The following is a 15033-nucleotide window of genomic DNA, read 5'->3' as shown; positions in this document are numbered from 1 at the left end:
GAATACTGCTGATTGGTAGTCCCTCTTTGGGAGGGAGCTCTTTTTAGATTCTGAACATTAACTTAGTACTTCTGCTGCAGCTCATCAGGCATGCACAAGGACCTTAAGTTAATCGAAGACTGTACCACATTATACCAAGGACATGAGCTGAAGACCTATGATGCACTTAAGAGTTTTTAAAAACGTTCCTGCACATGATAAAGATAAGAACCATGCCTGGCCTTGTCTGCACAAGGCCCAACAAGTTTGAGGAACAATAAAGGAGGAAAATGGATTTGGTTTTAGTACACAAAGTGAAAGACTCCTACAAAACAACTATAGCACATACATTGCCTTATAAGGTGTGTCGTGATATGGCTTAAACACTGGAAGTTAAAAGACATCAAACATCAAATGTTTTTCGACAATTGTGCGAAATGGGAACAAGGTGGGCCTTAAAAGTTTTAGACAAATCGCCAGTCTATTAACTATAGACTGGTAACCCCTAAGCAGCTCTCTTGCATCGTTTTAAACCAGTAAATATGCTGTGCTTATCCATAACAATACAATAAGCAATTGACTGACCTTAGTTAGTTGACCTTCAAGACGTTTGACTTCACTGTTGGCCTTCAAAAGATCCTGTTTCAGCTCTGTGTAGGCAATCTCGAGTTGTTCTTTCTCTAGAAGGGCCTTTTTTAACAACTCCTGGATGTCAGAATTGTCCTTGTGGTTCTCTGAGGCATTGATGCTCGTGGTCTTCTGTTTTTCACAGAACAATTTGGCCTTCAGAGAGTTGTTCTCGAGCTTCAGTCCTTCCATAGCAACCTGGCAGTCTGCAAGAGTCTTGGCTAAGCTGCTGGTCTTTTGTTCTTCTGAGTCCAGGAGCTTCTGCAGCCTCTTGGTGTCCTCCCGCAGACCTTGTATGACTTCCGGACCATCCTGATGATCCTTTTCCAAGCTCCGCAAGCTGCTAGTCAGCTGCTGCTGGATGCCGAGGAGTTTCTCCCTTTCAAACCGTGACTTTTCCACCAACTCAGAGTATTTCTGATCCAGCTCCAGAATCCTGCTTTTCATGTCTGCCTCTTGTTCCTTTAATCGGGAGGCAAGCCTCTCGTTCTCTTGGCGGAGTTGTTCTGCTCGGTCCCGCTGCTGGTGGAAGGATTTCTCCAGTAAAGTCTTTTCCTCTGCTAGTCTCTCGCTTTCTGTGCTCAGCTCTTGGACCATTTGTTGTTGATCGGACAGCTCCTGTAGAGTGGCCTGCAGCTCTTCTGCAGTACTGTGGTGACTTTCTTCCATTTTCTGAATCTTCTCTGTCAATGAAGCCACAGAAATCTCACTAATGTTATTTGAGGAGCTCCCACCGGTGGAGCATCTGGTGCTCTTTAAGGGATTGTTGTGGGAGGATACTGCTCTAGAAGGGACCTCGTCAATATGTTCAAAGTCTGATGCATCAGGAGAAAGAGATGCTTTAGTGACATCACTGCTGCTAGAGCCAGAGGTCTGTAGTCCATCTCTTTTAGGTGGTCTGTAATCCTCGGAGGCAGACGAGGGACTTTTTATCAGACTTGGTCCCTGTGGGGACAAGGTGGGGAGGCTGCTGTCCGTGTCATTGCTTGTGGCCATTTCTGAAACCGGGGATGTCTCTAGAGACATGAGCCTCTCTTTTAGCATTTGGTTTTCTGACTTGAGGATGGCTAATTCAAACTGAAAATTCTGATTTTGCTCTTTGAGAGCCCTTATGAACAACTCTGGGTCACTAGTTGATCTCAACTCCCCTTCGGCATTTTGACTAATTGCATTTGGTACCTCAGGACTAGGGGATCCCTCATTTTTGAACTTCTTGAGCTCACTGCGGAGTTTGCTAATTTCAAAATCTTTTGTTTTCGCTTCGGCCAAGAGCTCCTTGACCTGAGTCTCCAGGACTGTCTTGTCACTGGCTTCATTGTCTTGTTTTTGCCTTGTGGTGGCACGAAGGTGCTTCACAGGAGTGCTGGATGAGATCGGACTGGATGGAGGCTTCTTGGCATTGGCTGGACTGCGCAGTGTCACACGCTCTCGTGTCACAGTCACAGAAAGGTCCCGTGGAGCTGGGATCCCGGTGCGCCTAGGGACAGAGGCAGATCCTGTAGGAAAAAAAAAGTAAATAAACATGAATAACTAGGGAACACCACAACATCCGTCAATCAAGGCATACCCTACCTCCAACCACTGAGGCGTTTCTACCAGCTCTAAACGCTAAATAAGTGATAAATAAGTTAACAGACTCTGCTTTAAATAAATGATATGAAAACGGCTCAGATATTGGTAGAGCTGAGACTGTCCTAATGTCAGAACCTAAGAAACCCATGAGAGATATCCTCAACAAGTGACAGCTCTCCCACCCCAACAAGGCTAACACACCGGAACCGCTGCAGTACAGACAATACTGCAACTAGGGTCCACCCTCAACCACTCCAGTGAACTACCCAACATAAACACTTGCCACAACCTTTGATACCCCAACTGACAGCTCAATAACTGGGTTTAACCCCAATATTCACAATTCAATTTCTGCACCAAACACAATGGTGCAACTGAAACAAAAATGCTCCTACCTCATCAACCTGGCTTTGCTTTAAACAATTAGGGCACATACCGAGCTCCTTAAAACCCATTCAGACTCATGATCACAAATGTTCCTCAACTACCTCAACCAGCCTTTCAATGGGCACCCTAAGGGGCGCACTGACTACACCACCTCTGTTTGCCAAGGTCTGTGCTCCTCCTGACAGTTCGGCTGCAAAGGCAAAGCGTTTCCACACTCCCAGAAAAATAAGGGAATGCCCCCTTGAGATCATGCCAGTGCTACAGGTGTGCCAGTGCAATCTGAATTACAGAAGGGTCCGTGCAAGGTTCTGCGGCCCTTTCTGTGAAAGAAAAGTGCTCTAGGGCCACAGGCACACACATTGTTGCATCCCTTTTGGCACTTTTTCTAATATGGCCCCCGGTGCTCACTGTGTTTTTTTTCCCATCTGTAGCGCCAATAGAAACTATTCATGCAAATTCTATTCCAATCCATTTTGCACATTATCATCCTCATGTGACATGTTTTGTTTTAACTTAGAGAAGCAACAAAACATGAGCAAGTGTACTTTTTGTTTAGCTGTAAATAGTTGCTAGTTCATATATGGGTGTAAATTGGAATCATTAGGATACATCAATTGCAACCAATAGGGCCCTGCTTAAAACTCGCAAATCAATTTTCCAGCCACTAGGACCTACCGGAAAGCAGTGGCACCCACACCTCACACCTTAACAATTGGAGCTTATCCACAATACATATTATTTAAATGCTGCACTAAACATAATGCCACACATGTAAACAAAATGGCCTGTATCACAATCAACTTGGGTTCACTTTTAGAATCCATTCCGACTTGCAGTCCATAAAACTCAACCCCAGCACCTACCCTCAAGCAATAGGGATGTGCTCAAGCCCACCCGCTGAGACAGCTCATGTCCACCACTCACTCCAGGTACTAGTGTCAATTTGACTCCATGCTTCAACCCTCTCCACCCCAACTACTTGGGTAATCGCCCATCCAGCTGCTAGGTTCTATACATAACTCACAACAACAGGGGGAGAACCACTTAGAGGGTCAGTCCCTACGATTCACTGTAGTGGCGTAATGCAATAGGATGGGGCCCCCTGCAGAATGTGATGAAGCCATCCCCCCCAGAGTCTCCCATATCTCACAGGTATCCACTGGTCTTCGGCTCATGGGGGCCCCTTTGAAGGGGTTGGAGGCCCCTGGAGGGTTGAGGCCCTTCCTGTAACACAGGGGCTCATGGACGTCAATTCACCAAAATGCCTGGGGGTAGCTGAAGTGACATTGTATGTCATTTGACCTTTACTTTGACCCACACACACGCTTACACACACTAACACATTCACACACTCTCGCGCACATAAACACACTCACCCGCAAGCATGCATACAACATACATTGAACAGCATTTTTTACTTTCCTTCCAGATAGGGTACTATTCCAGCTAATGTACTCCAGTTTTTATTATACTAATAGTACATATTATTATTCACTATTTGTATGATAAAAAAATTCACAGAAACCAGGTAAGTTCCAATCAGCGTCCATTATGAAAAGCTGCCCCTGTATTCCAGGCACTGATTTTGCAACCTCTGAGGGCAGGGGTCAAACAAGTCACCCCTAGAGACCCCTTAATGACGTCCATGCAGGGGCTGCGTTTCGGCCTTACTTCGCCGACCATGTAAAAAGATTCACCTGTAAACGAGCGGGGCAATCAGACGAAAGGGGCCACACTCCATTGACAGAAGTACAGTCGAGCGTTTGATTGTACTGATATTTTCCAGTAAATCTATGTTTACTATGTATTGTTGCTCTCTTGGTTCTGTCAACATATAAATGGATATAGGATTAAGGCCAGTTCTTCGAGGCCTAGCGAACCCAAGGGAAGCTGGCCATTCCTCATCACAAATTGTATCCGTAATCCCTACAACCACAGGAAGCAGATGTTGCTGAAGGCAGGAACTTCTTTTTTCAGTTTTTGACTATCTTGTCGAATAATTCAGTAGTAATCGTGGAGGGATATGTAGGGTTAATAACTTGGATATAAGTAAAGCATTAATTGTGCTCAATAAATAAAAAGTCCAGGCAGCGGTTTTACTTTGCTTTTATTGATTTTTTTGAAATAGCGTGCCAAAATTACATGAGCAACATTTCTGCCCATGCGTGGACTATTCGAACTCCTCTATAGTGAACAGTGTTTGCATTATGTGCACTGGGGATGCTAGAAGCAGAGAAGAGTTCAGCACTCAAGAAATGCAGCGGAAGTGCAATATCTAATGTGCTAAAACACAGACATTTCTGCTTACCATCCCCGATGGGTGGCTTAAAGGGCATGCCGCGCACTGCCTTCTTCACCTACTACTTGCTTGTTATGTTAGATATTGTACATGAAAAGACATGATCTCACAAGATTGTTCGCATGCAAAGCTGTAAGAAGCCTGACAAAGTTATTTCTGCCTTTGGAATAACAACACTAGACCCTTGACTTCTTTTGTGGCCATTTTGTAAAAAAAGGTGATGAAACCTTTGATATATCATGGTATTTGATGATGATAGACCGAAATAAAAGAAATTAACTGCCAGACGTGTATTCCCCTGCTAGGGGGATAACCTGGTAGAGAGTTAAGTGGGATAATGCATTTATTATAGAAATCGGTGTGAAGGCTGAAGGTGATGAGTTTGAATACCAGTGAGTCCCCATAGCCTTTCATCCTTCATAGGTTGATCAGGAGTACCACTGAAGTGGCTAATAATGAACATCTGCTATAAGCACCCATGAGACGTACGAATGGTCGAGTGTAATCATGTCTAAAGGACAAGCTCTTGTTTGTGGACCAAAAATAAGATGAAAAGCTGGTATTAGGGTCAAAAGAAAGTTTTTTTCCATGAAAATTAAAAGTTTTTATTTTGGTCAATTGAGGTTATTTATCCAAAATGAAAATTGTATTTAATGGTGACATTTCTGCAGTTATAAAAAAAACCTGGTAAGCAAATGTTGAGGGGCGCATAGCTGATCAGGAAAACAAAGGGCTTAGCAACTGTGGCTGCACAGGGGAGGATGTAACCTCTATAGTCGTTCGAATTTGTCCCGAGAAACACAGAGGAGCACAAGCCAGCCCATGTACACACCCTTGCACACCACACAAATGGAGACTGGTTATAGCTGGAAGGAAGAGGATCTCACGCAACCAGCTCTAGAGCGGTTCTACCAGCAGGCAACATGAACACGTCCCTCGTGCCGATAATGGCTGGGCACAATGACGGGGGCCCTGGAGAGCAGAGCTCGAGTACCTCTCCCGATGGTGAAAACCTCTGGGTCGGGCGGGAAGCAGAAGCAATATATGGGTTGCAGCCTATGGGCCCGATTTAGATTTCGGTGGACGTGTTACTAGGTCACGATGGTGACAGATATCCCGTCCACCGAAATGTAAACACCATAGGATATAATGGGATTTATATGTCTGCGGACGGGATTTCAACCACCGCAGTGATGGAGCAACCCCTCCGCCAAGATCTAAATCCGGCCCGAGGCCTCTGCCAGGTTGCCCTCCTCGCATAAGCTTTCCAGGAAGCAGGCCTTTTAGTGCCCTGGATTACACCAGCCACGACCCTTGGAGAAACCTCCAATAAATGTCATCCTACATAAAGCCCTGCACTCAGGCACCCAACACCCATTGGGCTCACCGGTCTTAAGCCCCCCCACCCCCCCCCACCCTCATGTGTGTCAGCCCGGCTGAGACAGCTTCGCGGGCTGGCTACCGTCTAATTGCAGCCGCACCAGGGTACTTCACAGGTCTTTCTAAAGACCGTTTACTTGTTAATGAGGCTTGTGTTGTGTTTTCACCCCTTCTTAGAGCCACTCTGCCCATGGCTGGAAGAGTTAGACCCCCGAATTCTTTTTCAGACTCCCCCCTCTCCCCCCACCGAAATTTGGCTCTAGTTGCCTGTCTGCACTCAACCCATATTAATACCACCTGGATGCTTCTAGCACTCTCTGGGGTACTGCTTGCGCTTCAGCACTGGGATAGTCCTGGCGCTAGCATCCTCCTGGCGAGGAGCACGCGCTGCTCGCCCTGTAAATCTGTTCACTGCCGGCCAATCAGGGTGGACGGAATTATAGTTTGATACAATGACTCAACAATATTGCTGAGAAGGCAGAGATCCAATATTTCAATATTTCCACCGCACCCCGTCTCCCGCCCCTTGCGACTCTGTAGGGCGAGGGGTCATCCCTGCAGCGACACGTGGTTCCACCGCCTCACATCGACCGAGCCTGAAGTGGAGGCGGGAGGGAGCGTGCATTGCGGGGCTGCAGTCACAGACCTGCCTCCCTTCTGACAGGAGCCATAACTCACCTGCTGAGCAGCCGAGACAGCTGTCTCCTCATTGGCATTCCGGTGCAGCCGCAGCGCGCGCATACCATTCTGTGCGTCCGCAGCGCGCGCCGCGGCTCTGAATGCCACTCTCACAATAAACCTGTCACCATCGCTAATCCCCCAAGCGGCAAAATAACCAGTGAAATCCAAAGTACAACAGCGAAAGGACGATAAAACATGCACCGGATTCGTGCACACGTTATTTTTTATTGCAGTCGTTAATTAGCAATTTTACGCCAACTTTTTTTTTTAAATGCAGCAGAAGGTGACGTTATGCATTATCCCCACCCTAATTGCCGCGTGAAGCCCTCCGCGTAGCGGCATTTCATTCCTAACTCAATGTAGATTTAAACACAGGTGGTCTAGAGATGGGCTGCGACATGTGAAGACTGGTCATGTTGAACCTGCTCTGAGAATAGTATCGCCAGTAACAGATTGTCCCCTTATTCAATAAGTGGAGAGGGGACATCATACCGTGTGCAGCAGGGATATTACCAACAGGCTGGCTAGAGTGGCTGAGCGTCAGTAGAAACACAGCAACACTGCTGCTGCTGACCGTGGTAACATGCAGCCCGGTACAAAGAGGATCAGATGTTACTGCACGATGCAAAACGGAAGGATCTTGATTTGACACGGTGGAGCAGAGAGGCATGGAAAGAAAGATGCAGAGGAGAAAAGGACATCCTGTTCACTGGTCTGGCAGGGTGTGTACTCGCTGGACTCTGGGTATAGAGAAGGTTTACAGGCCCTCACCTCTTATTAGGCCATGCATGACCTTAGGTCGCCTCCTCATAACATCTCCAACAGGAAGCAGCAGAGAGTGCTCCGTTTCAGCTGGGAGTTTCAAATGTGACACTTGCTGGAACAGGGCACAGATATGTCATTGCCTGTGGCACCGTTGGTAAACTTTGCACCATTCCTGCCTACTGTACTTGATAACATTACCCAGTTCCAGCTTTGGCACTGGTAGCACCCAGTACCACAATCTTTGTTGGTGCTTCTCCCGTCCCCCTTCTCCATGGATTCCCTCATTGCCACCCTCCAACAGCGCCCCTCATCTCTCCATAGTCTCGCTCTCACATATTTCATTTGTTTTATAGTGCTACCCATACCAGTGTAGAGTGTCAGGGCACTTTATAGCACACTCAAATTATACAAAGACAATGAATCATTCATGTGTAAATCAGTGTGTAGGAAATGTTACAGAAGACAATGAGAACTACAATGAGTAGGGCTCCCATGTAGGTGTCATATGATAGTGCTTGGGCTGGAGAAACACAAACTGCAGGTTTAAAACTTAACGCTTTGTTTGGGCTTGGCTTCACTAATAAGAATTTGCTACCCAAATAAACCCTTATTAGCAACATTAGGATACTGAAAGACTGAGGAAAAACATAAATGTCTAACTTATACCTTGATATCTGCATGCAGCTGTTTGATGACAGTTTATAGCACAGTGTGCTGTATTAAGATTGTAATTTATTAGCTGCCAGTAATGAAAGGATCTATGTAAACATGCAGTAACCCACTGAGCTATCTACATAAAATTCAATTATGTGATCTGCATGGTACATGTCCTTTGCAGCAAGCATATTAACCTTCTATGCTTCTTCATTACAAGTAAAAACTGCCACTAGACAAAACTCTGATCCCTCTTCAGCAGGTACATTAATCAGGAGTTATCTTGACATTGTAATTGTTGCCTGAAAATTGCTGGAGACATAAAACTCTGCAATAGGGGCTTTGAAACCCATAAGATATTTCAAAACACACCCCTCCCCCCCACCAGCTCAGCACCTGATGCGGTGACACCGGTCGCACTGCCCTAAAACCTTCCCCGACATTAACGACAGGCCCCGTCTTATTAGGAATACGTTTCTTTACCACTTAAGGGCCATAACTGTGTTTGGGGTAGTAATTCAGTCCCAGAAGTTCTCGAACGTTCTGTTTTTGTGTTGTTCTTCATGGTAACTGCCATCACTTAATTTAGGTAAACAAAAGCATTTATATATTTTAAAGACACAGTTCTGACTCGACAATGACTTCAGTAAGAATGTATGATTCTGTTCAAGAGAAGTGGAGTTCCAAATGTTTGACCACCCACTGAAGATAGTCTTGACTGCTTTTCCTCCCTACCTTAGCAAAGTCAAGACTACAAAGTGTGCCAGCTGGTTGTTCAATGGGCTGCAACAGTTTCCAAGGCCCTGGGACATCAGCGAAAAAACAACAGTCCCTAGCATGGGAATATACCGGTAACTACTGACTGTCCCAGGACTAACAAAGGCCTCAAAGTATCTACCACTGGAAAATCTACAGCTCTTTCTAAAAAGAAAACAAATGTAGTTTTCCATTTGATAAATATTTCTAAAAGAGGCAGAGCGCCTTGAAATCCCCGAAAGTGAGAAGGCAGTTTTCCATCCTACCAGAAGTTCACTGCACAGTGCATTATAGACGAAAGATCCCTTTAACTGATGCATACTCATTATTACCTATCCAATCAAAAAACACCAAATGTGAAGTTTTGTGCCTTCTTTGATATATGCAAAAAGAACTATTGATGGACAGAATGCAGAACAATGTCATACATTCACCCCAGTACAGAGATCTGGGCATAAATCCATCGTTTTTTTGCTCACCGTGCCATTCCAGTTTGGACCCAGCCATATGCAAATCAGTCTTGACCCTGTGCCCAATGGGAACAGTCCAGCCCGAACTGCCAAGCCAGGTCCTCCCTGGACTAGAAACAAGCATCCTAGGTCCGGCTTCCGTGTTTCACCCCTCTTCAGCCAGGATAGCTTGATTCCAGTGGCATGGAGAGCACAGGACTCACGTCTGAGCATACCCGTCCCACTCGGGGTGACAAATGCAAAAACACCAGTTGATGGACAGAATGCAGAACAATGGCATACATTCACCCCAGTACAGAGATCTGGGCCTAAATCCATCGTTTTTTTGCTCACCATGCCATTCCAGTTTGGACCCAGCCATGTGCAAATCAGTCTTGACCCTGTGCCCAATGGGAACAGTCCAACCCGAACTGCCAACCCAGGTCCTCTCTGGACTAGAAACAAGCATCCTAGGTCCGGCTTCCGTGTTTCACCCCTCTTCAGCCAGGATAGCTTGATTCCAGTGGCATGGAGAGCACAGGACTCACGTCTGAGCATACCCGTCCCACTCGGGGTGACAAATGCAAAAAGAACTATTGAGGGACAGAATGCAGAACAATGTCATACATTCACCCCGGTACAGAGATCTAGGCCTAAATCAATCCTGGGTTCAAACCGGAACGGCATGGTGAGCAAAAAAAACGATGTATTTAGGCCCAGATCTTTGTACTGGGGTGAATGTATGACATTGTTCTGCATTCTGTCCATCAACTGTTGTTTTTGCATTTTTTCTTTGATATAGAACACCATTCTCCATGAACAGCAATATCCTGATGCTGTGAACCCCCAACACACAATGTCAGTTCTAATTAAGCCATGAACTATCCAATCGTGATCAGGCCTGATCATCGTGCAGTTAGTGTGTAAAGTTTGGTATTGGGTGACGAACTTCGATTAAGAACTCTTGTAGTCTGTATATTTTAGAAGACACAATTATTTGGAGGAGACAACCGTAGCAGCCATCACCTGGAGGTTCTCATAACCATCCCTCCCTTATACAGATCACTGGAGATACAGTCACTCCATCCCTTAACATTAGGGCTTGCAAGCACCACTTTGAGAAAACAACCACATCTTAACTCAGCTACAGAGGACACCAGGCAGATTAGAGAAGACAACCCCTCATGCTTGCTAGTGGGGCAGGGCTTAGCACTGTTCTGATGCAGCCATTGGGTAGGGACGAAGGGGAAAACATGCTGGTCTGTCACGCAATGCCACCGCCGGTCAGACAGGTACACTCAAAACTCTGGGTGTGGGTGAGTCGGGAAGGGGGGGGGGGGAAGGAGGAGTAGTAGATACAGGAATTGACAATAGCAAATGAGAAGGAGGCGGCTAGCAGAGGTGACCTGGAGCTACAGTACTGCACTTCTGGTCACCCTCAGCTCAGGACAAGCACTGCCCACTGTGAAATGAGCTCCTACAGGAGCCCGGGGTGAACTAATTAATGATTTGAAGTGGAAGCTGTGAGGAACGTAACGGGAGACATTAGATGATTTTATGTTATGTTTTTTTTAAACCTCGTTCCCATTTGCTCTGCTATGTCATACATTTATAGAAGAAAATAAAAACTGAAAAATCACGCACTTACTATAAAGTTATCACCCCCTCCATTCATGACACCAGAAGAGCAATAACGGGATCGGTGCCAGGAGTTGCCAAATCATAGGGGATTTCGGTCCCTATGAGGTGGAGACAGAGGCGGCTCTGTGTCTCTGAAGACGTGATACGGCTTCGCACAAAGCCTGTTCTGTACGCCTGGCTGCGAGCGCGGGAACAGGCCCAGCGCGCGGCAGGCGGCCCACGCAGCGCGGCCGCGGCGCGTCATCCCCAGCTGCGGGGCGCGAGGACAGGCCGGAGACGGAAAGAAAGGCCTCGCCGGGGACGGAAAGAAATATCACTCATGGGACGGAAATAAAGGCCTCGCCCCAACGCCCCCAGATGGAGAATTAGTCCATTTTAAGGGCACTTTTTCAGGTCAGATGGGGTCAGTCCTTTAATTTGTGTATACAAATAAAGGAACACTGGTCTTCTATGCATTATTACCATATGAACGAGCTGTGGCATACACATATATATGCACTATTTAAACATACAAGATACGCACCAGTACCTCAAAACATCAGCAATATGAACTATGAAACGACTTACAAAACAAAGTAATGCCTAAAACTAACCGGACCCCAACCAAAAGAGAGCTCCCACACCTGAGGTCGTTCCTCCTCACCTCAGCTCACCAAAACAAGAACAAGCACGCTACAAGTTGGAGGCCAAATGCATCATCAAACGGTTTCTTTTACAGCACTGCCCTGGTGAAGGTTCATCCATGCCACTAGGCCAAGCCTATGCACTGTGCTGAATACAGCAACCTCCCACAGCACAAAGGGGCTGCTCCGAAGCGACGGCAGAAATCCGTTCTCTTTAATATTCACAAGCCACTCTGCGCATCCTTGAGAAGAGCTGCGGCGATTGAGGGCTCCGTCTATGCATCTGCATTTCTATAGCGCTGGTACTGCAAGGCAGGAAAAGAGGCTGAAATGCCAAAAAAAAGTGGCACATTCTGAAAGGGACATGGAGGACGCACGCAGCTGTCCGTAGGACAATGGCAGCCAGTTGGTCACTTTTCAATACTTTGAGACGCAGGAGTAATCTGCAACCATTGAAACATTGCCAATGACAATCCTGTGCCGCCCCCTTTTCAATGTGAACTTCCAAGACGTGCAGTGCGTGCATTGCGAGGTGCAATAACAATTGCGACTCACATTCCATTTTGATGAAGTGTGTTTTTGTCCCTGCCCCCCCCCCCCCCCCCCTGCCAAAGCATGCTACTTTGCGCTGAGCGGATTTGCAAGGGGAAAACGTTTGCTAATATGGGCTGAAGATCCCCCACCTTCACCATTGGCAAAAAGAGAAAAGACTTCCTGTTGGATTCCCATCCACAATTTATACTGCACCTTCAGAATGCAGTGAAAGCAGAGAACACACCATCCCCTTCTACCTTGAGCAGTCAATGGCATTTGGTAATGTGTAAAATACGTTTTCTCATGAGAAAGATGTATGGGAGGGACCGGTTGTATTCAACCTGGATCTTTGGAGGGTTCCCTAGGGTTTTCTGTTTTTGTAACAGTCGGGGTGAAAATGTACCCTGCATGGCTCTGGAAAGCAAGCCCTCCTGCCCTGTGTTGTAATGCAGGTGACGTCACAGTAGGTCTCTGCAGGCTTTTGTTTTGTGCTTCAACACGACCAGCATCAGTCTCACGTGCGAACGGATTGGGACCCTGGCTCTATGGTGAGCCAAACTGCACCCTTCCTTGGAGAGAGACTGCTGACTTAGAAACTGGACTGAGAGAGGCTGACAATCATTCTAGAAGAAGGAACTGGCTGTTTTTGTTTATGTACTTAAGAAAAAGGTATCCATCCTGGCCGCCTCAGTTAAATGGTCTGTAAGTCTCCCCTAAACATGCCCTTTGCTACATCCTTGTGAGAAATGGGAGTTGGGGTGAGAGGAAGACTGCGTGTTTACTGTGCATGTGTCAGGCAGGGTAAGCATGACGTTTGTGTGATTTAGGCTCAGGGCATAGAATCCCGTCTCGAGAGTCCTTTATGCGGAAGGTTATACAACAAGGACAGGATTTGATGACGTTTCACAGCGCGGCAAACACCAACACACTCTCGACGCCGGTGTTTGCCCGACAGTAATTGCTGTTTTCATGTTTTTTTTCCTAAATGGGGTGACCCCCGTCCCCGGTACTCCTGCAGCCCTTCCCAACCTGCCGACAGGCATTTCCCCACTTACAAATGCAGCGCTATTTAATTAGGGTCTGCAGTGCAGCAGGTGGAGAAAAGTCCGTCTGCAGGAACAGCACGGCCCAAAAACCCGCATACCAAAGTCTATGTCAGACTTTGCAGGCCCCTTTGTAAGACAGGCCCTGGAAGATTCCCGAACCTTCCCTGGAGGTGTGGAGGTGTTCACAACAGCTGGCTCAGATGAGTTGTGGGCGGGTATAAATATAACTTCTTTTGTCTCACTTGGGAGTAGCCCTAAAATCTTCCTTCCTTTTTCCCCAGGAATAACACTTCAGCCAGGCCTTTTCTTCCTTTTGAAGTTAGCCTCCTGTTTCTTGCCAGGGAACTCCCATCCACCCCCTCATCCTACTGCAGTGGTGTGAGCAGGGTTCGCTTGACCAGTCCACTGCGGAAAAAGTAATGAACTTTCCAGTTTCAATACAGACGCTGCTGGAAATAGTTAAGGTCTGCAAGATGTGACTGGATGAGCCCTCAAACTTGAGCACGATAATATCTTTGATTGGTTCATACTAAGCAGTGATGCTAATGGCCAGCAGGGTTGGATTGGGATCAAAAATCGGCCTAGTCATGCTAAATAAAGTGGCCCACATTTGCATATTGCCTTTCCTCAATCCTCAAAACACTGTTTAGGCGACATCTTATAAATAAAAAAAGGGGGGGGGGGGGGTAATAAAAAAGCCACCGATTAGTTTACACTGGTGAAACACCCTGAAAACAAGTGAGGCCACTTCTGCTCAGGCCCCCACCCCCGCTCAATATGCATACATTAATGGGCCGGCCCAGCGAGAGAAAGGGAGTGACACCTCTGCCCGTTCCTAAATGGGAGTTAATGGAAGCCCATCTGCCTCCAGAAAGGCCACTCAGGCACCCACTGGGCCGCTGGCAGTATCCTAACAATGCAGAAACCACCCAAATCGGCCCCCCAGATGGCTCAAAAAAGCAGACCACAGCTGGAACTTGACACCCGCCCCTTGGGCATTGCCAGAATGCCCACTTTACCAATCCAACGCTGATGTCCAGGAGTTTACATAGATAGCATTGTTACTGAGAAGACAACTGTGTGCAAGGGATGGGATCTTTGGTTGCCAGGTTTCCGTTAGGTTGGGGTCAAACATCAGTTATGGCTCTGTAAGATTACCTGGAGATTGACAGGCTGCTAGCTCGATACTTGAGATTGCTGGACTACATTCCACAAAGGAGGATCTACCTTGTGAAGTCATGAGCCCAGCTCCCAGGTGATAAGGTGCCGTGCAAGGGACTTGGGTCCTGACTCTGCTGGAAAGCAGCATCTGCCTTGAGGGGAGAGGTTACATCATTGTGAAGAGGGGTACTGAAGTGTCCCGGCAGGAGGAAGCTGTCTTGGAGAAGAGACCACAGCTTTGCATTGAGCTCAATTCTTTGGCGTTTCTGACGTGTCTCGTATGTGGTCCTACCAGCTGTACCAGATCCTTTTGTGTTAAGCCCTTCTCATCTGGTTCCCCAGAATGCCCCTGGTAGCTCCTAACAAGACCTTGAGTGTGGTTGGGCTGACTTCCTGGTCCGGGAGTGATCGACGAGGTTGGTCAATAGAAGCAAAGAAGAGCAAATCCCTGGTGGATGAGGTATTTTACTTCAAAGCCC

The 15033-nt window shown here is 47.0% G+C and overlaps 1 protein-coding gene across 2 annotated transcripts in view; it reads right to left on the bottom strand.

The window, feature by feature from the left end:
- Positions 1-15033, bottom strand: part of SPECC1 (sperm antigen with calponin homology and coiled-coil domains 1) — a 1265733-nt gene that overhangs the window by 905496 nt on the left and 345204 nt on the right. For both annotated transcript variants that reach the window (XM_085649254.1, XM_085649255.1), the window contains one exon: positions 565-2102. In XM_085649254.1, the coding sequence (XP_085505380.1) occupies positions 565-2102 (1538 nt within the window). The remainder of the gene's footprint in view (positions 1-564; positions 2103-15033) is intronic.

The sequence above is a fragment of the Triturus cristatus genome, chromosome 3_2 (genome assembly GCF_964204655.1).
Source record: "Triturus cristatus chromosome 3_2, aTriCri1.1, whole genome shotgun sequence".
Taxonomy (NCBI): domain Eukaryota; kingdom Metazoa; phylum Chordata; class Amphibia; order Caudata; family Salamandridae; genus Triturus; species Triturus cristatus.
The sequence above is the reverse complement of the archived record's forward strand: the minus strand, read 5'-3'. Positions and strand labels throughout refer to the sequence as shown.